At 41.7% G+C, this 25,249-nt stretch overlaps 1 protein-coding gene across 1 annotated transcript in view; it reads left to right on the forward strand.

Moving 5' to 3' along the window:
* plcb3 (phospholipase C, beta 3 (phosphatidylinositol-specific)) overlaps positions 1-25,249 on the forward strand; it is a 56,089-nt gene that overhangs the window by 19,673 nt on the left and 11,167 nt on the right. The window contains exons 3-18 of the mRNA XM_085349666.1: positions 15,959-16,027; positions 17,117-17,254; positions 17,574-17,653; positions 17,744-17,797; positions 18,013-18,085; positions 19,365-19,465; positions 19,564-19,730; positions 20,158-20,304; positions 20,396-20,553; positions 20,760-20,842; positions 21,113-21,197; positions 23,706-23,853; positions 24,007-24,105; positions 24,188-24,261; positions 24,347-24,443; positions 24,640-24,724. Of these exons, the coding sequence (XP_085205792.1) occupies positions 15,959-16,027; positions 17,117-17,254; positions 17,574-17,653; positions 17,744-17,797; positions 18,013-18,085; positions 19,365-19,465; positions 19,564-19,730; positions 20,158-20,304; positions 20,396-20,553; positions 20,760-20,842; positions 21,113-21,197; positions 23,706-23,853; positions 24,007-24,105; positions 24,188-24,261; positions 24,347-24,443; positions 24,640-24,724 (1,658 nt within the window). The remainder of the gene's footprint in view (positions 1-15,958; positions 16,028-17,116; positions 17,255-17,573; positions 17,654-17,743; positions 17,798-18,012; positions 18,086-19,364; positions 19,466-19,563; positions 19,731-20,157; positions 20,305-20,395; positions 20,554-20,759; positions 20,843-21,112; positions 21,198-23,705; positions 23,854-24,006; positions 24,106-24,187; positions 24,262-24,346; positions 24,444-24,639; positions 24,725-25,249) is intronic.

The following is a 25,249-nucleotide window of genomic DNA, read 5'->3' on the forward strand; positions in this document are numbered from 1 at the left end:
TGACTTTAGAGGTTACGTTTAAGCCATTAGTTTAGTAATATTGGATTTTGCATTTTAGGCATTCAGCAATAAACTGGGAATTGGCAGCATGATGGTGATTCTGACTGTGGTTATGTATGTAGATGTATGGGATCATAATGAGTTATTCCTTTGATATTGGAGTATGGATATGGTAATCTGCTGTCATGGATAAACATTTCCATAAACAAATCCTGTGAACAAAGCTGCCCTTCTGTTATATAGTGAGATATAGGCAATATCTCACTGTTATCCTTTTACTCATCTCTTCACATAACCGGTATATCTCGGTTATGGTGGTCTGGTCTGTACATTTTACAAGGCTTTCTGGATCAAATGACATTACAGGGGCAGCTCAATTAACTCCCTCCCACACGCGCTTACACACAAACAAAAGTCTTTCCCAGTGACTTTGTTTTTCTCCTTCCCTTTCTTCTGCATGCACAAACCTTCTCCCTCTTTATTTCTGGCTGTCTGTTTATCCAAAAGGCATGTAAGGAATGACCTGTTGATAGGCAATATTATCACTGGGTTCTGTCTGCGTGTTTTGCAGTATGTGTATGCACTGCATGTGTGCGCATAACTGGGCCAGAGCACACGTCACGCTGTCGGCCTGCACATGTGTCAGCATGTGTTTGTGCATTCACATAACAGACACAAGCTTTAAATACTCATTCTATCCTGACGTCTTACTTATATATATATATATATGTGTGTGTGTGTGTGTGTGTGTGTGTGTGTGTGTGGGGGGGGGTGGTATTAGGATAATAGGCCATTTGTCGCCTGAGGTGCAACTGTGACACTGTTTAGCAAAGAGTCAGATTGTCAGTCATTGAATGTTTTCAACAAGGTGGTAAAGCTGCTCACTGTGACTGAAGATAGTTTCACAAAAAGATGACTTGAGACAGCATTTGAGGAAAGAGAGGAAAGGGACAACACATTGTTTCCAATGTCACTGATTAAACAGTGTACATCTTTAGTTTTCTCGGAGTCATTAGAGAAAAAAAATCAAAATAGGTACACTCTATGCACTTTCTTTTTGCAAGCTTGATGCCTAAATTACCCACAACACAATTGTACCAGTAGTTTGGACAGAGATCCGTATAGACTGAAGCAGAGGTGAGAGGTGGACCGGACACTCTTTCCCTACCCACAGATTTATCACATGTTGCGCTTTGAAAGAACATCATCCGGTCTTTAAGTCTGACGCCATTAGCTGTTTCTGGGTCCAAACTCCTCTTCAGGTCCCAACGTCAAACGAACACTGCGGCATCACTGAGAGTTAAACTGTCTAAATTGTTCAATCTTTAATAAAATGATCAGTTTGGCTGCTCTGCCAGGTGTAACAATTAAGTTTAAAATACAGGCGTCTGTGAAAACAGGATTTATGAAATTTAACGGAGGTCGAAGTTAGCAGGAAGTTAGCTCGCTAGTTTCAACCTAAACATAATATACTATGTTGTGACTGAGAGATTTCTGAAAAAATTAAAATTCACAGCTCTGCTATAACTTCATATATAACTGACAGACAGAAAACTAAACAGCAGTCACGTTTGTAGGGTTACTGACGTTTGGCTAGCTGGCATATGATGCTACGTGGTGGCTAGCTACACAGCTATGGTTAGCATGACATAAACACATTAGCACAGTGACGCTGGAGGATGAACGTTAACCTTTTTACACTCAATAAAAGTTAACGTGAGGGTTCCTGATGGTTTTGGAGAAATGCAATTGTATGGCAGGATCCTGTAAACGGACCAAACTTCAGTCAGAGCCACTGATATAATCCATCCACTGACGTTTTTTAGGGGTTTGTTTAGGTTAAATAACAAGATACAAAGCATTAAAACCATTAAAAAAACAGCCTTAATAATTGCAGAGTAGTTTGGACCTGGAAGCAAGGTTCATATGTTATCGCTTGAAGACCGGATTGTATTGAGTCCATGTTGTTCTGTCACAAAGTGAAATAGACCGGTTTCACATTACTAATCAATTGAATTAATGCGAGCTTGAGCTTCATTTAGAAGAGTTTTTGAGACCTCTACATCATCAGTGTGATTTAAAACCTGAATAAGTTGAGTAAATTTTTAAACATTAAGTTGCATAAAAATGCCAGAAGTACCAGAAATGTACAAATAAAAACTCATATGGGCTAATTTATATTTCATTTCTTTTTGTTCTTCCTAAGTTGCCAAAAGGTTCAATAAAAACACTTCAGTTTTTTTTTGTTTTTTTTAAATCTAATTTTCCAGCAGTTATTTTGTGGTCCAGGCTTTACAGAGTTAAACAACATTTCCATGATAAACAGCCGTCTGTTACACACATGCTGATTCCTTATTTGCTTGACTCTAAACACTTCTACACATGCTCCGTAGTCCTGAAACTTTTCTAGACTTCACCACCATGCAGCTGCACGTGAGATTGTTTAGTGGGTGGGACAGTTCCAGTCTTTTACTGGCCAATTCTCTAGTGCCAAGCTGGTGTTGTGCTTGTTTTATACCCATTTAGAATAGAGCGGGCAGTAATTGGGTAGATGTGCCCTCCCTCCTGCTTGCTCTATCAAGGCAGCGCCCTCACCCAAACCCAACAGGGTGTTTCTAATCGTGATGATCTACAGCAGAGAAACTCCAGCCATGTGTGGAAAAAGGCTGATTAGTTATTACATCATTTGCGTTGTGGTGTTTCTTTATTTATTTATTTTTTGAAATAAGAAGAACATTAGTTTAATGCCTCCTTTGAAATAAAGTTGCACTAAATGCCAGATTAGATTTAATCCCTGTGAGTGTGATGAAAGAAATCTAGGTGGACTGTCTGTCAAGCCGACTCCAGTCCATTTGCTTGCGTGAACCCAGTTATGCAAACAATGGATTTTCATAATATCAGATTTTATCTTTCCACTACACCAATGCCTAAGTCGAGGAAGATTCCCCTCTGCCTTACTGGAAATGCAAGCAGCGAGCGCTGGTAGTGCCGCCTCATTTGCCTCGTGTGCCACAGTGTTTGACTTTTCTTTCATTGCTGCCTTTTGTCTTTGTTAGTGTTGGCATGACTAAGGCCGATTGTGGTCCCCATTCTTACTTCAGTAGCGGGAATCCAGCTCTCTGATGACCGCGGCCACGAAAAATCCTTAAAAACCTTCAGGCCACCAAGGCTAATTACAGGGAAACACTGGTGTCCTTGACATGGATAGGGTCAGACTGCCAGTGACTAATAGTGTTTGCTCATTATGTTGGATGTTATGTTGAAAATGACTGGCCAGTGCTGTTATATTTGTTTCTTCAGCTTTTCTCAGAATGAATAGCAAATGAGAATCGGGCTCGGGGAAATCTTCCTTGCAAACGTCCTGTTGCTCGTGTTGTTGAAAATAGGCGCACCTGAATGTATAAAAATGCACTCGGGCTTTACAGAAGTCCTAATTTAAAGTGGCTGTAGTCATTTCAACGATACCAGAGTGAAGCTTCAATTCAGCGTTGCGACTCCCCAGGAGATTTCCAAGCAGAGCTGAAAAGAAAGAGGACACTGCAACACAGATATCCAGCGATCATTAATGAGAACAGTTAATACGCTTTTACACAGATGACAAGGGTATTCTGGAAGAAACCCATTTCTCTGAATAGAGCCACCCAAAATATTGGCTCTCCAGTGCATTTTTATATTTTTGCCACTCTGACATTTAAATGATAAAGAGCAGAGATTTACACCAAAGTCATCTATGAGGATTTAATTTGAGGATTCTTCCCAGTTGACTTGATCAAGATCTATTGCATCAACCTGATTCATTTAATTCAGGGTGCCCGTGGTCACTGAGTGGAACTGGATCACTCACTAGAGTCATTTTTAGAATCTCAGCAAAGGCCTTGAAGGACATCGAAAAAGTCCGCAACCCAAAAATGTCAAAAGCACTTTTCTAACAACTTAAGAGGATGTGTTGTACCACAAAGGTGACATTGCATTTTATTTAGGACAGGCACGCAAGCATGAAAGCTCGACCCCTCCTCTGGATTTCATTTTGAGCGGAGTTTCTCTTCCGTTTCCCGCCCAGCATATAGTTCTTCTAATCGCTGCAGCTCAACAGTAATGTCATAACATGAAATAAATTTACTCTGTGGATGAAAAGATGTTGTTGTGAATAACTCGAAGAGGAGCTGACCACCCAGGATGCAGTGGGGCCATTGATTTGAAAAAAGAAAGAAAGAAAAGAAGTAAACTTGTGTTGAGAAGAGCATCCCTAACAAACCACTTAAATATTGGCCTACGTGCAGCCCAGGGGAAGCATGTTTCCATCCCTTTTCCTCTTCCTTCATCCGTCACCCTTCTATTACCCTCCTTTTATTCCGCGCTGACTTTATTTGGATTACCTGCCTCCTTTTTCTCACCTTTTCACATAACTTTTCCTCATGAAATCTGGTTTATCTCAGTCGCTTTGAGCCTTTTCACCTTTTTCACCAGGTAATTCTCTCCTCATCCTGTCTTATCTCCATCTGCGTTGTGTCACCTTTGTCTCAATCTTCGCTTTGTTTAACATTTCCCTTTAAATATATCTCTACTTTTCTCTTCTTTTTTTCCAGGGTCTCATTTATCTCCGTCTCTTTGCTGACACTTTTTCTTCACGGCGATTTTCTTCCTGCTGATAATTTCTTTCTCCATCCTTCTACAGCAATCTTTCACATCTCTTCCTCTGCACCTCCCCCTTCCTTGTCTTTGTTATCGCCCTCTCTCCATCTTTGTGTAACGTCCAGAGGTTCGGCTTATGAGACCTCTGACGTATGAGTGTATACTCAGAGCCCAGAACGTCCCATAAGTCTTCCGTTGTTCTGTGGAAGAGCTTTGTCCTGGGAAACATCACACATTAAATAAATCCTTCTGCGAGAGGTGTTTGGTGTGCGGGTTTATCCATTCTCAACTCTGCTAGTGCCGATAACGACCAACTGTTGCTGACAGAAACACAAACACACACGCACTGTACACAGTGGTTGTGGGCAGACACACCCCACCGTGCACTGGTCTGCACTGTTTTCCCCCTGTCTTTCACTTCACTGTGCTCCTTTCTTTGCCTCTGAGATAAAGGAACATGACCAGTAACAAGAGTTTTCTCTGTCTAGTCAAAGAACAACTTCACTTCAACCGCTATTTACACTCTTTTGGTATTGCATTTATACATCATTTGCATGTTCATTTGTTATTTTGGCCTCAAAACAAATTACTTGATTTGCTTTGAGCAAATAACAGCTCAGCAAAGTTTCTAATTTAAACTTTAAATTTGTTTATTTTTTTATGGTTATTTAAAAAAACCTGGCTTGGGTTCAAATAAGCTCTTTTTTTTTGGTAATCAGCCTGTCATTTCTGAGGATTTATGGAGGCATTAAATGTTTTCCCATGACATTATGATGAGTAACATGTTGTTGGATGAGATGCCTCAGCACACACTGCAAATGTAACCGTCCTAAATACAAGTTTTCTTTGACCTTACTTAACTAACCTAAGGCATGTTGTAGCAGACCGCTATGGTCCAATAGGAACCCAGTATGGAGGAGCTTTCTAGGAGGCATTGCAGCCCTCCAACCCTTAAGCAAAAACTTAGCACTTTGGCACTGTCGAGGGAAAAAAAAAAAAAACCCCTTTCGGTCATCGTTTCGTCTTCAGATCTGTAACAGTAAAGGCTTGTGACCTGCCATAATTCTTAACTCCCAAAGACCCCACTTGAGTAAATAGCTGTGGCTAAATGCTGAACGCAGAGTGCATGCCAGTGGTCGCGGGTTACACAAGATCCACATGCACATCCCATACCCACACATCTGTTACAACATATGCTTGCAACTTCCTGCTAATTCTGCAGCGTGTCCTTCTGCTGTCCTCTGGCCAAACTTTCCTCCTCTTTATATTTGTGTCTTAACCTCCTAGGACCTGTCGTCCACATATGTGGACATCACATTTTGAGGTGTCAAGACCAAAATACAAAATTTTGCTCTAAAAGGGCCTGATATCCACTTACGAGGACATTATGCTGCCGCTGTTCTATCGAAATTTAAAACGAATGTCCTCATATCTGGATCTCATTTTTCTCAGAAGCAAAAATCAGTAAAAAAAAAGAAAAGAAAATCAGGTAATTCTTTGTTTTTACATTCATCAGGTCCCAATCAGCCCAAATAGCAAAGAGAAATTGAAAATGCATACTATGAAAGAGTTCGGGTCTTAGGAGGTTAAATTAGGTATCATGCAGATGCTACTGGGGTTAAAAGAACAGTAAGGTTGAGGCGAATGGAGCATATTTGGATGGATGTTAAACTACAGCCATAAGTACATAAAAATGTCAAAAGTTTATTGTTTGCCATTTTAGTTTCTATGCATTTTTTATTTTTTGCTGTAAGAAATCATCCTATGAGAGGGAGCAAGGGACATTTATAGCCCGACTCACACGGCTGACAAAAAAAACATTGAACCTGCAATCTTATATTGCAGTCCTACTGAGGCCTATTGAAGCTGGGTGCCAGTTTCCCCTTAAACTCCTGTTTTCGCCTTTTTCTTATAGTCGCCCTCTATTGCTATTTTTATACTAAACTGACAGCCAAAATCTGTGTAAATCTGCCAGTATGTTCAACCACTGCACATCGCTTTGTGACTACTGGCTAGTCACTAGTAGACATTCAAGGTTCCAGTCACTGTAATGTATTTACCATCCTTCCATATTCTATCAGTGGCGTCCTTGGCTGGTATTTGCATTAATCTCTTTCTGCAAAGCTGAGAAAAGTTTAACTCGGGACGAGCGCCCAGCTGATAAAGGCTGCTATAGATGCCAGCGCCGATGTACCGATACTGCTGATATGTTGCTTGTGACCCATGCACCTTGCATGTCCTGTGGTTATTTAAATGCTGTGATGGATTAGCCTGCTAATAAATCAGCACTTGATTTATTAGCATTTATTTATTTATATTAATTTAATTTATTTATCAACCACTGAGCGTGGCTGAGATTTTCCCATTTCTTCTTGTCAATCCAACTTCCATCTACCATTTGTTTCACTGCAGAGTAAATGTCTGGGTTAAACAGAATAGAAACGGGAAACGAATATGGCGGGATGTGATGAGTCATATGGTTTTAAAGACCAACGCCAGCAACGCACATCTTTAGTGTTTTTCGCTTGGTAACAGTCCTGACAGTGCTAGCACGGATGATCATTTCCAATGAATAAAACTGACCTCAATTCAGTTCTGTACTTTCGATCCTGGTGGAGAGCAGCCTCAGCTGTCACCTGGTTTGAGGTGAAATGCACCTCGCCCAATGACTAATCTTCCCGTTTGCTCGGTTTTACACTGCCTGTCCTTTCTTTCACACGTTTGGCTTCAGCTCTGTCTACACTTCTAATCCTTCTTCAATTTGTCCTTCTCTCCCTGCCGTTTCCCTTCCCCATGTTGCTCTCCCTCTTGGGGCAGCTGGTAGCTATCAGAGGGATAAGGCAAAAGATGTTCCTCTAATATAAACTGAAGGATGACATTTCCTCCCTCTCTGATCTCCATTTCTTTTAGCATTCCACCTCGCTGTCTAGGTTTTCTGTCCTTGTTCTTCCTCTAGATTTTAATCAATGAATACATGTTCTCACCAGTGTTTGGTCTTTTTTGTTTTGTTTTTTGGGGGGAACAGCACTTCTAATCTCTCACTCTCTCTCTCTCTTGGCGTGGGAAAGTGGGCAGGAAGTAGTTCAGACGCGGCATGGGGGTTCTGGGGAATTTTTTTTTGCCCCCTCTTCCCTCATCCCTCCTCCCTTCTTCTACTCTTCTTGAATTCCCCTTGTTCTGTCCTTCCTCCTTCCACTTGTCATTTCTTCCTTCTTTCCTTTAAGGTGTCATATCGATACCACCTGGGCTTATAAACATTTGCCCCCTGAGGGATGTAACCTGTGTCTCAGACTTCCGGTTTGGTCGGTGATTTTGCACGCCTTCACCAGACTGACGTGTAGGACACAAACCACAAACAAAAACCTGCAACGATATGTCAGGTATTGTGTGTGTGTGTGTGTGGTGTGAGTTTTAAAAAACACCCAGGAGGCGTGAAAGTGATACGAACCATGCAAATCCAACATGACAAAAAGCATTAGGCAGTGGATGAGGCTGAGATGGGATTTTAAATAAGTGTGTATCTCTTTAAAGAGGTCATTTGGTAATAACGTTGCCGTTAATGAACCAGAACCGTATACTGAACGGGTAATAGTGAGTGCATGCATGCGTGTGGATATGCCAGGCTAGGAAGTATAGTAACAGCCTCTTGCAGCTACACAGCTCTGTGTGTCTGTAAATGAACCAACTGAATTGTCAGTAAAATGACTGTTGGCAGGTATAAGTAGAGATCTAATAGAGATTATCTCCCTTGCTCAAGTCGGACATCCCCAGAGGAATTAACTTGGAGCGGGGGGCTTGCATAACACACTCTTGATCATCTTTACACACACATATGCGCACACACAGTGGTTCACAGGGGAAGTTGAGCGTGTCGGCCGATACTTTGACAGCTTCCTCCCCGTGTTTTATTTTCTGTTGACATTATCTGCTCGAGCACATGGCAGACCGAGTCTTCCCATTAACTCCTGTATAGACGGAAACATAGTGACACTAATGCACACACACAGACACGCACGCACAGACAAAAATCACGCACAGTGTCAAAATTCAGTTCTTCTCTGCGAGAAGAACTGAGACGCTGCACGGTATCGAATCCATTGTGTGAGCAGATGCTTGTGCATGTGTGCGTTTCTGTTTGACAGACGTGTCGTTCTCTCGGCGTAGCTAATGAGACTGCCACCCTGTCTCTGTGTGTTTGCGTCTATCAGTATGTGTGGCTTTACTGCTCAAGTCTTTTGCAGTTTCCTGAATTGTGCAGCGTAATGTTTCAGACTCTGAAGTGAAAATGAATATTAAATAGAAAATAAACTTTTGAGCCGCTCAACAGCTGAGCAAACACATTTGTATAAATGTGTTTCACTTGTACTTAGCTTTCACTCTTCTGTCCAGTTCCTCCTAAAACTCTTTAGTGGGGTTTCGAGGTCATTTGATGCCGACTGTCGGGTTCTTTTATTCTGAAGTTTTAGATCATTATCTTGCTGTAAAATGAACCGCCAACCGACCAATCTCTCCTCCTTTCTCACCATTTGATAGTGAAACACAGCACCTTTTTCTGCACTACAGCATTTTCCCAGTAAAGATTTAGAGGGTATAGTAACCCAGATTGTTTCAACACAGCCTTTGTACAGAAATGGGATTTGTAAGTAATCAAATGTTTGCACACCTGCAGAATTTTATTGCATAAACCTTCAAGGTCAAATTAACACCTATTGCTTCATGAAAGCTGAAACAACCCGTCTTCTATATATATGTCTGCTATTTTTTCCCCAGCAGCCTACCACTACCTACCCTTTAACCCTGTATTTTGCACAACTCTGTTGCTTGTGAAGCTCGCACACAAGAATTTCACTCACATGTGCTGTACCAATGTACCTGCACATGTGATGTGACAATAAAAGTGATTTGATTTGATTTGTCCAAGTACAATTTCTTTTTTTTTTTTTAAACAAGCTCAAAATTTTATTAATACTGTTCTAATAACAATAAAAACTAAGAAAATGTCAATTTTGAGGAAAAATCAGTTATGTCACATTAAACACATGCAAATAGAAACACGACTCACAACCCAAACAATTAGTTCATTCTTTGTTAATTGTAGTTGTGGGTACTCAGGGTATATCTGTCACTGTTTTACTTGCAGGTACAGATTTGGTAATGTGGTTAAACTGCTGGCTCATTTACAGCCTGTAAGATGTACTTAATTTTCTCTTTCTTTAGAGACACCACTCAAATATGCATTTTGATTAGCATAGTATCTGTAAAGACTTGCTTCTTTTGTCGACATACAGACTACCGGCTCGAAGTTGGTAGAAGACATACAGGTGTTTGTGTCTACTTGCCTGCATGTTTATACTTAATCTTGTTGTCTGAATATACCTGCAAGGTTATTAATCAACACATTAAATATATATTCAACAGTTGCTGCTTTAAGTTAGGCTAAGCTAAGCTACTTTAGCCCGACAAAGTTCTTGCCTGACTTCGTTTCTATCGTAGTCTGTCATTGCCCCTACTCAGACCTATTTCTCCCCAACCAGTTACTTGGAAACCAAGGTATCTGCCTGAATGTGATGGCATGCCAACAACCGGTTTGGCTAGGATTATAATGATGAAAGGGACCAAAGTGAAAGCAGTTCCTCTTCCTCAATTTCTTGTTCAGTAGTCATGCCTGGCAGCTAATATACAGAACTTTCAAATTGCAATATAAAATATCTCAGACATTGGTCACAGCACACACCTGAACAATGCTTAACAGTGTTAAACCCGGCCGTCTCGCTTATAGGCTACTTGAGATTTTTATTTGAGATTTTACAGCATTGAGAATTTAGTTGCAAATTTGCACACGATGGTCACTTCACCCAAACTGAGCTAAACGTCCAGTTCAAATTTCTTGTTTTACAGGCCTGTGAAGTGTGATGGGTTGTGAACTGCACGCGCTTCTATGTCACTGATGTTCTGGTTTCATTGTGAAACAACGCAAACAATAAATTTTGTGAAGTAGACAAACCCAGGAAAATGATTTATGCTGATTACAGTTTCAGGTTTAGCTGAGGATACGAGTGTGACTGTAATGTCAGTTTCAGTATCAAACTCAGTTTTAAGTGTGTGTGTTTGTGTGTGTGTCGTGGGCTGCGGGTGGCTGCACACGAGGGCCTTGTTCAACCCGGCACTGATCCATGCGTGTTTGTGTTTCATGACCAATCATGATTAGTCCAACTGTTCTTGTGTTTTACGAGTTTTCATGTGCGTGTTCAGCCCGGTTCACCCTGTTTTTATTTGCACTTTGAGACACTGTGCGGTGCTCATTTTGTTCAAGTCCCCTCTCAGTCTTGTTTTTCGTCTCTATAAACGATGATGTTTTCCATTTGGACGGACCTCGGCTCTCTTTCATGTTTTATTGTTTGTCTCAGTCTTAATTTTTCCATTTATTCAGCATCTTTTCTCCGTCTCTGGTGATTTTACAGTAACACGCATTATAAATCACTCTGGATCAGATCTCCTGCTAAGTGGCTGAAATGTGAACGTTCGCGTTCTCGCTCTAATGTTTGCCGGCTTTTCATTTTCACTCTGAAGACGACAGAAATATGAAACAGCTGAGTGAGGAAGAAAGCAAGTTAATAGAGGATTACGGGCAGAGTGGAAGAGTGGGATCAAACTGGTATAGACAGAAAAAATATAACAAAATGACAGAGTTATAGAGCTGTCCCATGCTTCACAGGGGTATTAAGTGTTCCCCCCTCCTCCTTCTATAAACACCTTGCCAAGTCTCCCATCAGAGCCATAAAACAGTTTAAAGCTCTCTTTGTTTTACGTCTCTGCTGTTTCTGTGTCCTTTAATGTCCTCTTCTGTCTGTTACCTCTCCACTGCTGTGCACTGATTGGCCCGTTGGGTCCCAGCCAGAAAAGTCTAGGGTGGATACGCACGCCGTCCTGGCCTAACTGTCCCTGCTAGTGTGCATGTATGAGCGCTCAGGAGGTATCAGTTTTCTTTTATGCCGTCATTGTGTGCCATTTGATAGGAGCTGTGATTGGTCATTTGAGACGTATTTAGCAGCGGTGATCTTTCAAACACACACTTGGGCGCGTCACAGGAAAGGAGTGGCGCTCCCCTGATTGTTTAGTTGCCCTTTCATATTATTCTAATCTTGAGAAAATGAATGGGGGACGGCGGCGAGGCAGGAGAGACTAGGGGAAGCGGGAAGTCAATCAAAGAAATGAAGGAAAGGAGTGAAAGTGAGCAAGGCCCTAATCGCAACGCGGCAGCGTTTTACTGTACTCACTTCAGTGACTAAATATAAACTGACCTACTAGTTATTGCTGGATCAAACTCACCTCTGCACGCAAACAATAAAACATTAAGACACAGCCTGAGCTACAGCCCCCACCCCCCATAGCTATGAATGATGATTAACCCAGCTCTGTGTGGAAAGTCAACCGACGTCCACCTTTTAAAGTTATATTTCGCATACCGATATCCACATAAAAAAGTGAGAAGCCTAAGAGTTTTTGGTTAATTTTTAGTTAAGAAAGAAACATCAGCTTTTAGATTTACATGTTTTCTGTTGATTAAACGAGACAGGTTATGTTGCTCCCCGTGTTTGTGCCAGTCAGATTGGCTCCTGGGCGTTGCTTGTATTGTATTGCGTGGACAAAACAGACAACTACTCATCTCCTCTTACTGTAGGTAAGAATGGGAAGAGTTGTTCTTCCAAAAACAGGCCTGACTCTACCTGCGAGATCCGAGACACTGGATGGACCGAGTTCAGCTTGTGTGCTTCTTCTTTCTTGCCCACTTTTTGTTTGTAGTATATTGTTGTTCTTGTTGCCATATAATAAGTCTTTTATTGTTGAACTGGAGTGGCATGATGGTTTGGATTATGAGGGGAAAGAAATGTGCTGGGGAGGGGGGAAGCTGTCACAAGTCGGTGTACTCCAACTGTCCGGCTAAATGGGGAGCGTTGCATCAGGAGGGTGGTCGCTTTGCACAGTTTTGTATTTAATCCTTTCGGCGACGCTACTTTATACACTCTTGACATGCCTCGCTGTCATCATGTCATACACCAAACACAGCCTCCCAGTTTTGTTGATCTATTTAAGCTGCAGAGCTTCCCATCTCACCCTCTGGCATGTCAGCTCCGCAGCTCAGGAGGGCCCAGATGCGAAAATCAGACTGTATTCCTGTGATGTAATGAATCATTTCAAACATCAGTTGTGTGGCTGTGAGCGGGACTCTAGCCAGCCCTAGGGTGGAGTGTGAGATTCAAGATGCCGGGTAAGCCTTCTTCTTGCTTCCCTGGCACACTGAGCATTATCTAAAAGTTTATTATTTAAACAACAACTGGCGTAATAATGGTCCGTTTAATATTTAACATTGAGATCTGGATCATATCGTTTGATTCTTATTTGCAGGTGCCTGTAGATTTCTAAGCTGTCATTTCTTTAAGTTTATGATGTGTTGTTGATGTTGGCCTGAAATTTGAACTTCACAGTTCATTGTTGAGCTTGTAAAAACAACACAAAAACAAACCCACACAGCGGAGGAAGCGGTGTCACATTAACGTACTGCATGTTTAGTGCAGTCTTTACACTAGTTTACATAATGGCTCGCAACAAATGCGGATAATAGCCCACTATTACGCAGCAGTATGTTACATTAGTGCTTTTGTGGTTTATTAAAATAATTCACTTATCGAAAGAGCGACAGTTTAGTATCACTTCCTTGGCGTCAGCGCGGAAACATACATAAAACATGAATTGTTCTGAAGGGTGCGCCTCAGCTTTTCTTTGGTGGGAACACTCTGTCAGCCACCTGCCTATGTAATCCACAGCAGAGTGCAACAAGTTCACAGTAATCGCTGTAAAAGGAGCGGGTGTGCATTCTGGGAAATGTAGGAAATCGCTAACTGAAGCAGAAGTGCACACGGCAGGAAAATTTCTCGGGTCCAGCAAAAACAGTAAATTAAAGTAATTTATAGCACTTTATCACAACATGGCTCCTGGAAAACTCATAACCCGAGTCATTCAGAGCAGTAATGAGCCCGCAGCTGAGTCTGAAGTGATAAATAGAGGGAGCTGTGTTTGGTCTTTGCACAGAAAAGATGAATGGAGCGCTACAGCTGCCGTTACTAGCTTAAATATTACACACTGAAGCACACGGATGCACACACACGCCAAATGGGCAGAAGGATGGAATATGTCAGGAATGTGCTTTCAGAGAAGATCGACCTTCACACAGACTCACACACCACGTCATGCACTTGGAAACACGACCTAGTGGCAAAACCCAGATTTCATTTGGCACATTCTGCCGATCACATGCTGACACATTCGTACTCATCCTGCGTGAAGGTTTTCTCGCGTTCTGTGTATCCAATGTGCACTGACTTGCAAGGCTCTTCCACACACAGACACACATGCGCTTGCACACTCACACATACACACCCTGTCTTGCTCAACAGGTCAGGATGTTTCACAAGTTGCAACCTGCACATCAAGGATATGTCTGCGTGCATTATCACTGGTGTTGAGTGCGTGTGTGTTAGAGTGCAAAAATGTTAACTGTTAAGGACGCGCGCACACACAGTCCGCAGACCAACTTGTAGACTCATTTCTGTGGTCTCCAAGGAGTCACCATGGCAAAGGCAGAATGAAACCATGGCCTGTGGGAGAGAAGACATGTGCGTGCGCACATAAATGTGTGTCCTACAGACCCAGAAGTGGTTTATTCCCCCAGGAAGCAAGTTATTCTCCACAGGCCAATCAGAGGACAAGGTTTGAGACAGAGTTTAATCCAATTGGTCCAACACTTCTGACCTTTAATACTCGCAACCAATCCCGGGGGAGGAGACAGTCTGCAGGGCGGTAAAATCACAACCCGAGTGTAATAATGACATAGGAATCAGGAAGGGACGAGTTTAAATACTGTGAAATGTTTTTGCTGTTATGTTGGACAGAGCATACAGTGTGAGCAGAACACGGAAAAGGAATGAAAATGGCATGTTTGACAACATAAACGAGTGCAGACTCGTGCAAAAAAACCACAAATGCTTTATATTTTTCACTGATGAAATCATAAAGCAGAGTCATAAGGTTTTTAAAGCAAAGCCGCTCAGACCCAGAAGGGCAAGCGAGGATAAAAAGAAGTGACTTGGTGACATGGATGAAGTAAAAACAGCTTTGGGGAACGAGTGTTGGACTAAACAAATATTTACACAAGGCGATGCATGCATCCTCACGTGTGTTTATGGCTGGATTTACGACCACGCTCCCCTCCTCCTGTCCGACCCTTCCATTTTTGTCTCCCCTCGTCACCTCGAGGCTAAGGGTGTAATTGTTGCCAGTCGCTATTACAGAGTACCTCTTTTTCACTCGTTTCTGTCTCCGTTTTTCACTCGTTTGCATGTGCGTGCATGCGTTCATGTGTGTATATATTTGTGCCGCAGCATCAAACATGCAAATGTTCTCCAAAGATCTGTCCTTCCTGTGTGTGTGCAGAGTCCCTTGCCATTTTCTGTCTTCCGTCACCCGCACAATTCATATGTCACTGCTTGTGTCTTGTGTCTAGAGAAGCGGTGGAGTCTGATGAAAGATAAATAAAAGAGGTTTTAATGGAACGAGGTAGACGGCGCATGAGCTTTTTGCCTGAGGAATTAATTTCTTGCACAGGCTTTTATTCAAGTTTTTTCTCTTTCTCCCACACTGCTCCATGCAAGAGCAGCAGACTTTTGCTCTATCAGCATTTCTGTTTGCTGCGTCTTACATAAACTGCTAACAGCAGTAAATAATATGTTTAAAACCCGTATGTGACACGAGAGCGGTGGTGGGTAAGGAGGCTCGGCCACCGTTATTGGTTAAAGCACGTTTTCTAATCGAGATTTTGATAATCCAAAAAACCCCAAAACCTCCTAATAACTAATAAAAATAGATTCAGAACCACCAGAAACACATGTGATCATTTCACCCAAATTTCTCTTTGATGAATGGATGCACTTTATTTTAATCAGTCCAGCTCTCTGCACAGAGAGTGTAAGGGCTTTTATTTGTGCTGCATGGATCCTGTGTATTAGATCTGTTTTTCCTCTATTTATTTCTATGAGTCCATCAAGTATTTCTTGATTTATAATCATGTATCACATCAGAAGCCCTCAGAGTCAGGGAAACAATATATGTGTGCATGACACTGTGTAGAAACAGATGAACTTACATCTCACAATTTCCTCTTTCCCCACCCGTTTAATAGGCTGACTGATAAAGATTAGTTGTCCTGCTCTCACACGCTTTCACTGAGTGTTTGTGATAACACAAATCTTTTGATATTCCTCTCCTGTAGGATGTCGAGATTTTGGACATCAGTTACATCAGGGACACCAGAACGGGAAAGTATGCCAAACAGCCAAAGGTTGGTAATATTTGTTTATGCCTGTGTGGGAGAAAAGAGGGGGGAGAAGCTGTTACTTTGTCCCCTGACCACAAACGTGATGCTCAAATGTGACTGTCGCCAAACGATTCATGTGCGTTTCCTCTCTCAGCTGATGGTGCAAAGGTGACGGAGTGCTAATGAGGCTGATGACAGATGGACTATCAGACAGGAAGTGATATAACCAGCGACTGTTAGTGAGGAAGTCATTGTGTAAGAGCCTAGATCTGACCAAGGCAGAGTGTGAAATATGGGCGCGTATTAGTGGTAAACAATTCAAACACAGATGTGTGGCGAGTTCATTCTGCACGTTAAAGTGTTTATTACAAATGGTTCTTGAAATGGTAAGATAAAGTCTTATTTTTTATGTCATACCGTGGTTATAGTATGAAAAGTGCATTAGAAATATTGACTAAACCTGCTATAATCAGTGGATGATATCTCTGTTATTAAAGAGCCTTCTCATAATTCATGGTTGCACTTCCTCTCTCATGTTAGCATCTGTGAATCTAGGAAACCGTCAGCGACTGTACGACACCTTTGAGATTTACAATCTGGGGTGAGACTTCCTGATTTGGTCTCCATGTGAAGTATTTACCTGCTTCCAACCAAATCCTGCTCGAATTTGTGCCCCTTACCTACAGATTCTGTATTTTCATATGTTGATATGTGAACATTGGTAGTATGGACGCTGTCTTTGAGCATTTTGCGTGTTTCTTTAGCACTATATTCCCTATAAACAGTCTATAAAGAGTGCTCCTGGCTAATGTATTTAACTGAAATGAAAGAGAGACATGATGTCACAAGAGTGATCTATAATTGACAGAAAGCCATTGAGTGTTAGAGAGAGTTGGTGGAGGGAACACAGGGGTGGGCTAAAAAGGAGGAAAGAGTCGTTTGGTTAATTAGATCAGGGCGCTACACCGCATGCATCACATTTAATATCCTCAGGAGATGGAGACACGGACGAGTTTTATCTGTCCGCTCAGTGTTCAGATCGTTGTTGAATTTGCTAGATCGTGTCCGTGTAATGAAACATCCTGAAAAAGCATAAATATCTTTGTGTGCCAGGACGCAAAGGTGAAAGAAGTGCTGGGCCTTACTAAGGAGGTGAACGGAGAAGGGAAGCTGTTAACCGTCGTCTATGGCAATGACCTGGTCAACGTTTCTTTCCTCAACTTCCAGGCCATGCAAGAGGATGTAGCGAAGGTAACCACAATTCTTAACTAGCTTAACTGTCCAAATAATTTATAGTTTAATGTATTTCCTCCTTTTCTTTTCCTCTTTTCCATCCTCATGTCCCCCACTGCACTCCTACCTGTACAGCTGACTTTATTCCCTCAAGCCTTGAGCTGATTGCTTACTTTACTTTGACATAAAGGCGTGCGTATGTTAAGTAGCTAAAAACAGAGATTAATTCCTGTGTGTGTCTGCTACACTGTATATAGTAACTGTTTCACCAAGGTTTAACATGAGGTGAACAGTCAAACAACCGTCTTTTATCCCTTTCATGTCTGTGTGTTTCCAGATTTGGACAGATGAGCTGTTCGCTTTGTCCACAAACATACTTTCCCAGAATGTATCGCGGAACACCTTTCTTTACAAAGCGTAAGAGTTTGTGTGCGTGCCGTCCTACAATACTGCGAATTTTCGATGATTAAAAAATACTCATACTTGACTGTTCTTTGTCTTTGTCAGGTACACGAAGTTAAAGCTTCAAGTGAACCAGGAAGGGAAGATTCCAGTGAAGAAGTGAGTACCACCCTCGCCAACCACTTTTAAACTGCTCCTCACTTCTTCTTTCTTTTCCTCTTCTTTGTCTCTCTTCCACTTTCTCTCTCGGCTCTTTTATAGTGACTCTGATTTTTTTTATGTTTACAATCACTTCTTAGGTTTCTGACTCTTTTTGCTTGCACGCGTCACTGTAAACATTTGATCTGAATGTGATTTTGTACTTTGTCTTTTAGTGTCATCAAGATGTTTTCTGATAAAAAGAGAGTGGAGACAGCTCTGGAGCAGTGTGGCCTCATTAATAACAAGGTAATCACTCAATAAAATCACTGATCACATGGATAGTCGACATATGGGTTTGGTGAACTGGTGTATGTATCGAGAATGGCTGAAATGAACTGAACTGCGGAGGCGTTGCATATAGTTGTGTTCTTGGTGTGTCTTTGCAGTGCAAGGAAGGCAACAAAAGTTGGCAGGCCTGTGGAAGAGTAGCAATAACAGAAAATAGTAAGATTTCAGTGGGTTGCAGGACAAGACATAACACGTGAAATGCTTGTTTGTGGATTTTGTTACAGAGAGAGGCTAGCTGCTGCCTGTACTCTTACACAACAGTTAACATGCTGCTCTTAGAGGCATGTTTGTATTCAAATAATATTGGCCTCACAGTTTTTAAACACAGCTTCTAACATTTCTAGCTTTTATCTGTAGCCACATGTTACCCTGAGTTAAAAACCACCTAGCAAGCTAACATACAAATGTAAATCCTTTGTTGTACATAAAATAACTGCATACTAAAATACAAATTGATGAAACGGTTTAATAATGCGGTGAAAGCACTGAAAATACAGGTGAACTAATAAATGAACAGGTAAACTGGCTGCTTCAGCTACTACATATAGCTAGCTAAACATAGTATAGCTAGCTAACTGACTAGCTTTGATTACTGCAACTTGCTCGTAGTGTTTTGCTAAACTTTTTAATTATTACACAAAGTGCAACTCTTTCTCTTACAGTACTTTCTTTCACACCCAATAAAAACCTCTTGAAGTTCATTTTAGCAACAATGGAAATAAACCAATTTACACAGCAAACTAAAGATTGCCATGAATCTTGTTTTCTCGACAGTGTGCCTGCGGTTAAAATGTTAATCATGGTAACATGCTTTCTACTAAGACTCTTTCTAAAACAACTTTCTGCTAATCTTTGCTTGTATCTGCTGTGTACAGTACCTCAGCCCTGTGGGTTTGAGGTAAAATTAGTTTTTTATTTATTTATTTTTAAAAAATTTTTTTTGATGAGTCAGTGCAATCTTTCCTAAAATCAGTTTGAAGTCACAAGACTTTTTTTTTTCTTGAAGAGATACCAGATTGTGCAAAATGTGCTGTCAGCATTTCTCTGTAGATTGCTGTACTCTGGAGCCTCCTGCTGGGTACTCAGAGCAATGCAGCTTATAAAAGCCTGTTAATATTCTCTCTAGACAACAGCACATAGCAGTGTAATGTAATGCTGTCTGTTGTTTATTAACTTATCAATGTGTGTGCTTGAGGCAGAGCCTGTTTATAAAATCAAATCTGTCTTTTTGCTTCAGTCAGAGGGAATAAAGCCAGATGATATCACCTGGGATGCCTTCCAGAAGCTTCTGGACAACTTATGTCTTCGACCTGAGATCCAGAGCATCTTTGAGGAAAGGTGCGCTTTAAGGATGCTCTAGCTATAGTCTTAGGATTTCTAGTAAAACTCTTGCGTACATGTTATACACTCGGACTCTTATTTTGTCTCTGCTCCAGTGGCTCCAAGAGGAAGCCGTTCATCTCTTTGGACCAGCTAATGGACTTCATCAACCGCAGGCAGAGAGACTCCAGACTAAACGAGGTGCTCTACCCCCCACTGAAAAGAGACCAAGTCCGACAGATCATGGAGAAATACGAGACCAACACCAGTCAGCTGGAGAGAGGTCTGTAACTCTCTGTGTGGCATCAGGCTTTTATTCAGAGCTGAATCAGTGGATATGATTGGTTGTTTTTAAAACTGACCTATTACAATTTCATGTCTTTCTCCTCAAACACGCATGTTATTTAAAGTGCTGTATGCACTATAGTTCTTGATGACCCTGATGAAGCGATAGCAGGCCAAAAAACGTTGGTAAAGTACTAAGGCTGTTCTTTATCTGTGTTATTATATTAATAAACCTGTGAACAAATTAGCAGCACAGCCATAACTATGTTAGTCCGCGATCTGCGAGATGATTGGCTGTCCTGCTGCAGCGATCACATCTGGCTGCCCTCTGCGCCTGTTGATGCCTCTCCTAAGAACAGCAGTCTTTGATCTGTTGGGATGTTTCCGGCTGTTTTGAAACGCTGTCATCGCGTTCTTTCTTGCAGACCAAATCAGTTTGCAGGCATTCAGTCGGTATCTGGGGGGAGAGGAAAACACCATCGTACCTCCAGAGAGGCTGGACATCATCGACGACATGAACCAACCGCTCTCTCACTACTTTATCAACTCGTCACACAACACGTACCTCACAGGTGTGACATGTAAACGGCATGCATGCAAGCGTGATGGTTCATTTGCTGGGCGCTTTTTGGTTCTGAACCCATAGCTCTTCTCGTATCTTAGTGGGCCAGCTGACCGGGAATTCTTCGGTGGAGATGTATAGGCAGGTGCTGCTCACTGGTTGTCGCTGTATTGAGCTGGACTGCTGGAAGGGCCGACCACAAGATGAAGAACCCTACATCACCCACGGGTTCACCATGACCACTGAGATCCCCTTTAAGGTGGGAGCTGCTGCAGAAATGTCACAGGCACAATTCTGCTCTCTTTGACGTTTTTGTTTTCCTCTTCATCAGCTTGATCAGTTGCAGTTTTGTGTCATTTTTTACTCTTGTAAAAAATTTAATGTGGAGTAATTTTCAACAAACAAAACCTGTGCTGAGGGATTGTGTCCAGTTTTGAGTTTTTATCATTCTTGTCTTGACTGCAGGAAGTGATTGAAGCCATAGCAGAGAGTGCTTTCAAGACCTCGCCATACCCCGTCATCCTGTCCTTTGAAAACCACGTGGATTCGTAAGTTGCACGTCTGTGTGTTTTGTCAGGAGTATTCAGATGATTTGGTCTTCTGCAGACTCTTTGCATTAGGGATAAGCACAGCACGCTTGAGTTCAGGTTATTTAATACCAGACCAGATGCAAATCCAATCCTTTGAAGGAAATGCTCGCTCTGTAACATGTGCAGTGTTCAGAGTGCAAAACATTCCTAAACCAATGAAGGGTTTATTGGGTTAATGATTTTTAGGACACTAAACCAACCAACCAACCATTTCCTCTGTCCTTTCAGAGCAAAGCAGCAGGCTAAGATGGCAGAGTACTGCAGGACAATCTTTGGAGATGCGCTGCTCATCGAGCCATTGGAGAAATATCCAGTAAGTCATCTCTGATGTGGATGCTGAACTTTTCCCTCAATTTGCTGCTGCCACACTTGTAAAAGTACCGAATTTCCCAGAGGAACCCACCCGAGGGATTAATAAAGTTTTATCTTATCTTAAAAGTGTAAAAGTCCAAATGACTCCAGATGTCTGAACAGATCGGGTCACTGCTGGGCTGAAAAACTTGAAGCTTTTTCCCCCCCGTTCACCCAGATAGAACCCAAAGTTTCTAAACCCTGCACTCAGTGAACAGTGTATTAGCAAAGACAGATAACAAGCTTCTAGCTGTTTCATGTGTACTCAGCCTTTTTAATGGGGTTTATAATGAAAGGTAACATCCCACGAGCCTGAACATAGCTCTAGTGCATGACTTGAAGACCTCCATTTATACCAGGTAGCCAATGATCAGCCTAGATTTGAATCTTTAGCCATGTACTTGTTTTATAATCAGCTCAGCGAGGGGGTTCAGATAAAAGCAAATCAGCAAAAAGGATAGAGCATCATCTTGGTATATACTGCACTTGATGGTGCTATAGGCTAGAAGTTGGCTTTTGATGTTTTTCCACGGCTACAATGAGTTTTTAAATGATAATTAGCAGCACCCTCATGTAGTTCCACATTCAGTGGTGTGAATGCGTGGGGGGTTTAGGTCATGTGTTTGTTTTTTCAGTCTAGTTTTAGATGATCACTCTTTCTCTCTCTTTCTGAGTCTCTCTGTTTCTCTAAAAATATACAATTTGTCCCTTTTTATTTATATAACAACTTTGAAGTTTTGTTTTTTTTTAGTTTTAATGATTACATTTGCTGTTCCTCAAGGCAAATTATTAAGACACTAATATCTTTTTACTCGTCTGTCACGGTGTTACTCAACTTACAAACCATCAAATACGATTGCACTCCTTATGCCGATCAGCTTGTGACCTGACCCGTCTTGGCTTTTGGTTTCACAACGCACAAACAAACGAACAAGAAGTATCAGCTGGTTCAGTCCCAACCGATGGCCTATAAAAAAATGTAATTACCAAGGTAGAAACATCTCATCATGGGTAAAGCCAATGAGCTCTCTCACAACCTTATTGTTGCAAAACATACTAATGGCACTGGTTACAGAACAATTTCTAAACTATTGAAGGTTCAAGCAAACACTGTTGAGGCCATAATCCAGAAGTGGAAATGACATCATTTCACCATAAACCAGCAACGACCAGGTGGTCCCCACAAGATCTACAGAAAGACCTGCAGTCAGCAGGCACCATTGTTTCAAAGAAAACCATAAATCATGCAGTCAACCGCCATGCCCTGTATGCACGCTCATCATACAAGGCTGAAGAAGCATGTTTAAAGTTTGCTGAACAACATTTAGACAAGCCTGTGAAATACTGGGAGTCTATAGTCTTGTCAGATGAGACCAAAATTGAACCATTTGGATGCAATAAGTCACACCATGTCTGAAGGTCAAAGGGACTGCATTTCACCCCGAAAACACCACACCAAGAGTGAAGTTTGGAGATGTGAACATCACGGTGTGGTGTGGCTGTTCTAGCAAGCAGCACTGGCAAGCTTCAGATAAAAGGAAGCTAACAAGGAAGGATGGGTGAATGGAAAATGTACCAAGACATTCTTGATTAAGAATCTGCTGCCATCTGCTAGGATGATGATGATGATGAAATGAGGATTGATGTTGCAGCAAGACAATGATCCCAAACACACAGCCAAAGAAACTTAATTTGTTTTAGAGAAAGAAAATAAAGCTGCTAGAACGGCCCGGCCAATCACCTGACCCGGATCCAATTTAAAAAATCAGGATTTGAAGAGTGTTTGTGTGGATGAATGGGCCAAAATCACACCTTAGCAAAGCATGCGACTAGTTTCTCCATACAGGAGGCTTTTGCTCAGTATTAAATACATTTCAGTAAGCGCGTTCAACACTTGCATCACTTGCTGACATCTGGTGAGAATTTCACGTCAATAGCACCTTTAGAGATATATTTACTTAGAAAATTGGAGGAGTTTCAACACTTATTTTAGCCTATGCATTTCTAGTTTCAAGAGTCATAGAGGCCAGTTTAACATTACCAAACTGTTGAAAACTGTGACCTTGTTTGCTTTGCTTCTTTTAGCGCAGACTCATTATTCATCTCAGATAAAGGCACATGTGCTTCTTTTTATTGCTCAGCTCATTCAGTCAAGTAAAGATAAGAAAAGATGCTTTATTTATCCCCAAAGCTAGAAAATTACGGTGTTACATCACCTATAACGTTAACCGTAGAACAGCTCGAAGTAACGTAGAATAGCTTGCAAGAAAAGCAAAAACCAAAACGATATAATATGATAAAGAAAAAGGGCAAAACTTGCAGAAAAGAAGGAGCACAAAAATCGTATTTTCTAGTCAAATATGTGTAGCTCTAAAATACCTCTTCTCATATTTAAATATCAAGAAGCTCGTCAATGCGACTACATTATTCTCCTCCCTCTGACAGCATGGTGTTATCCTTGTGATTTTAGCTGAGCGAAGGTCAGCTGCTGCCTTCGCCGCAGGAATTGATGGGGAAGATTCTTATCAAAAACAAGAAGAAACATCACCATCACCGACCCTCTGAGAGTGGCAGCATAAGGCGCAAAGAGCCAGGGGAGCAGTCTTCGCCTCACAACGGTAAAGTGCAGGCAATCACCCGTTCTCCCCTGCTGGGATAATAACATCAACTTAGCCTTTGTAATGTGGTAAATGATTGTAACTGAAAACGAAGTTGATGTAGACGATCAAAAGAATTCCTGTTAAGCTGATAGTTTGCTGTTGCGTGTGTAGACTGCCCTCTGACAGAAGAGGGAAGCCAACTCCTGTCCAATGGAGAGGAAAAGCTGGCTGAAAGGATGGTGAAAGACTCCGAGCCTCGGAAGTCCATTGGTGGGTTGAAGAAACAAAGGATCCCAGCACATTGTAGAAGTTGTCTTATGTAAAGTTACTTTTTCTAATCACACCCTACCAGGAGGTGAAGGAGAGAGCGAGGAGGAGGAGGAGGACGAGTCGGTGGCAGAGCTGAAAAAGCCAAACTCCGACGAGGTAGGTGCCAGCAAGAGGACTGATGGATTGTTTGACTGGCTGGTATTAGGCTGCTTTATGGATTAGTGGTATCTGCCTCCCGCAGGGTACCGCCAGCAGCGAGGCGAACGCCACGGAGGAGATGTCAAATCTCGTCAACTACATTGAACCCGTCAAATTTAAGACCTTTGAATGGGCAGCTAGTAAGTGTGTGTGTGAGTGCTTAACGGAAAAGGAAGGATGCATTCACTTTATCAGGCAAAAACTGCGAGTGAGAGGAGCAGCCGTGTTTATGGTGTAGCTCATTAGCCAAACAGACTCACTCGCAGGTAGCATCATCTTGTCACAGGTTATTCTGACTTGTTTTTTTCCCCCTTTGCTTCTCATTTCTTTCAACAGAGAGGAAGAGGTTCTTTGAGATGTCATCGTTTGTTGAAACCAAAGGCATGGATGCCCTGAAGAGCTTCCCTATAGAGTTTGTTGAGTATCCTTGCAAGCTTAAGTTTAAAAGTGGTAAAAAGAAGTATTTGGGCAAGGTTTAAAAAGTACAATTTATGGTTTCATGAGAATTTACTTGCTGAATTATTATTTACTGGGTGTACTGACTTTCTCAAATCTTAGGAATAAAGATTAAACGCACAAAAACTGCTGGTAGGCATACTTTCCTGTCTGTGTAGTTAGGCGGGCTAGCTTTTCTCCCTCATTTCTAATGTTCGTGCTTCAAGTTAACCGCCCATCAGACTGTAGCCTCAGTTTTAGCGGACATTGAAAGTAGTATCAGTTTTCTCATCTGACTGTAGAAAATCAACCAAACAACTGTGTTTCTCTAAATATCAGCTGCGCTGTCAGTCCTTCTCAACAGTTTTTGACATTATTGATGGAGGAAAATGTCTCATCTGGTTTTGATCTCGACCTTAGACCAAACACCAGTGACTCTTTTGTTCTGGTGCAGTTTACAGTGTGTAATAAATAAATAGTTTCTGCACATGTGCAACACTCTACCTCTGTA

Source organism: Diplotaxodon limnothrissa, linkage group LG3 (assembly GCF_057381915.1).
Source record: "Diplotaxodon limnothrissa isolate DT_005_m linkage group LG3, D_limnothrissa_male_GT1.1, whole genome shotgun sequence".
NCBI classification, from domain to species: Eukaryota; Metazoa; Chordata; class Actinopteri; order Cichliformes; family Cichlidae; genus Diplotaxodon; species Diplotaxodon limnothrissa.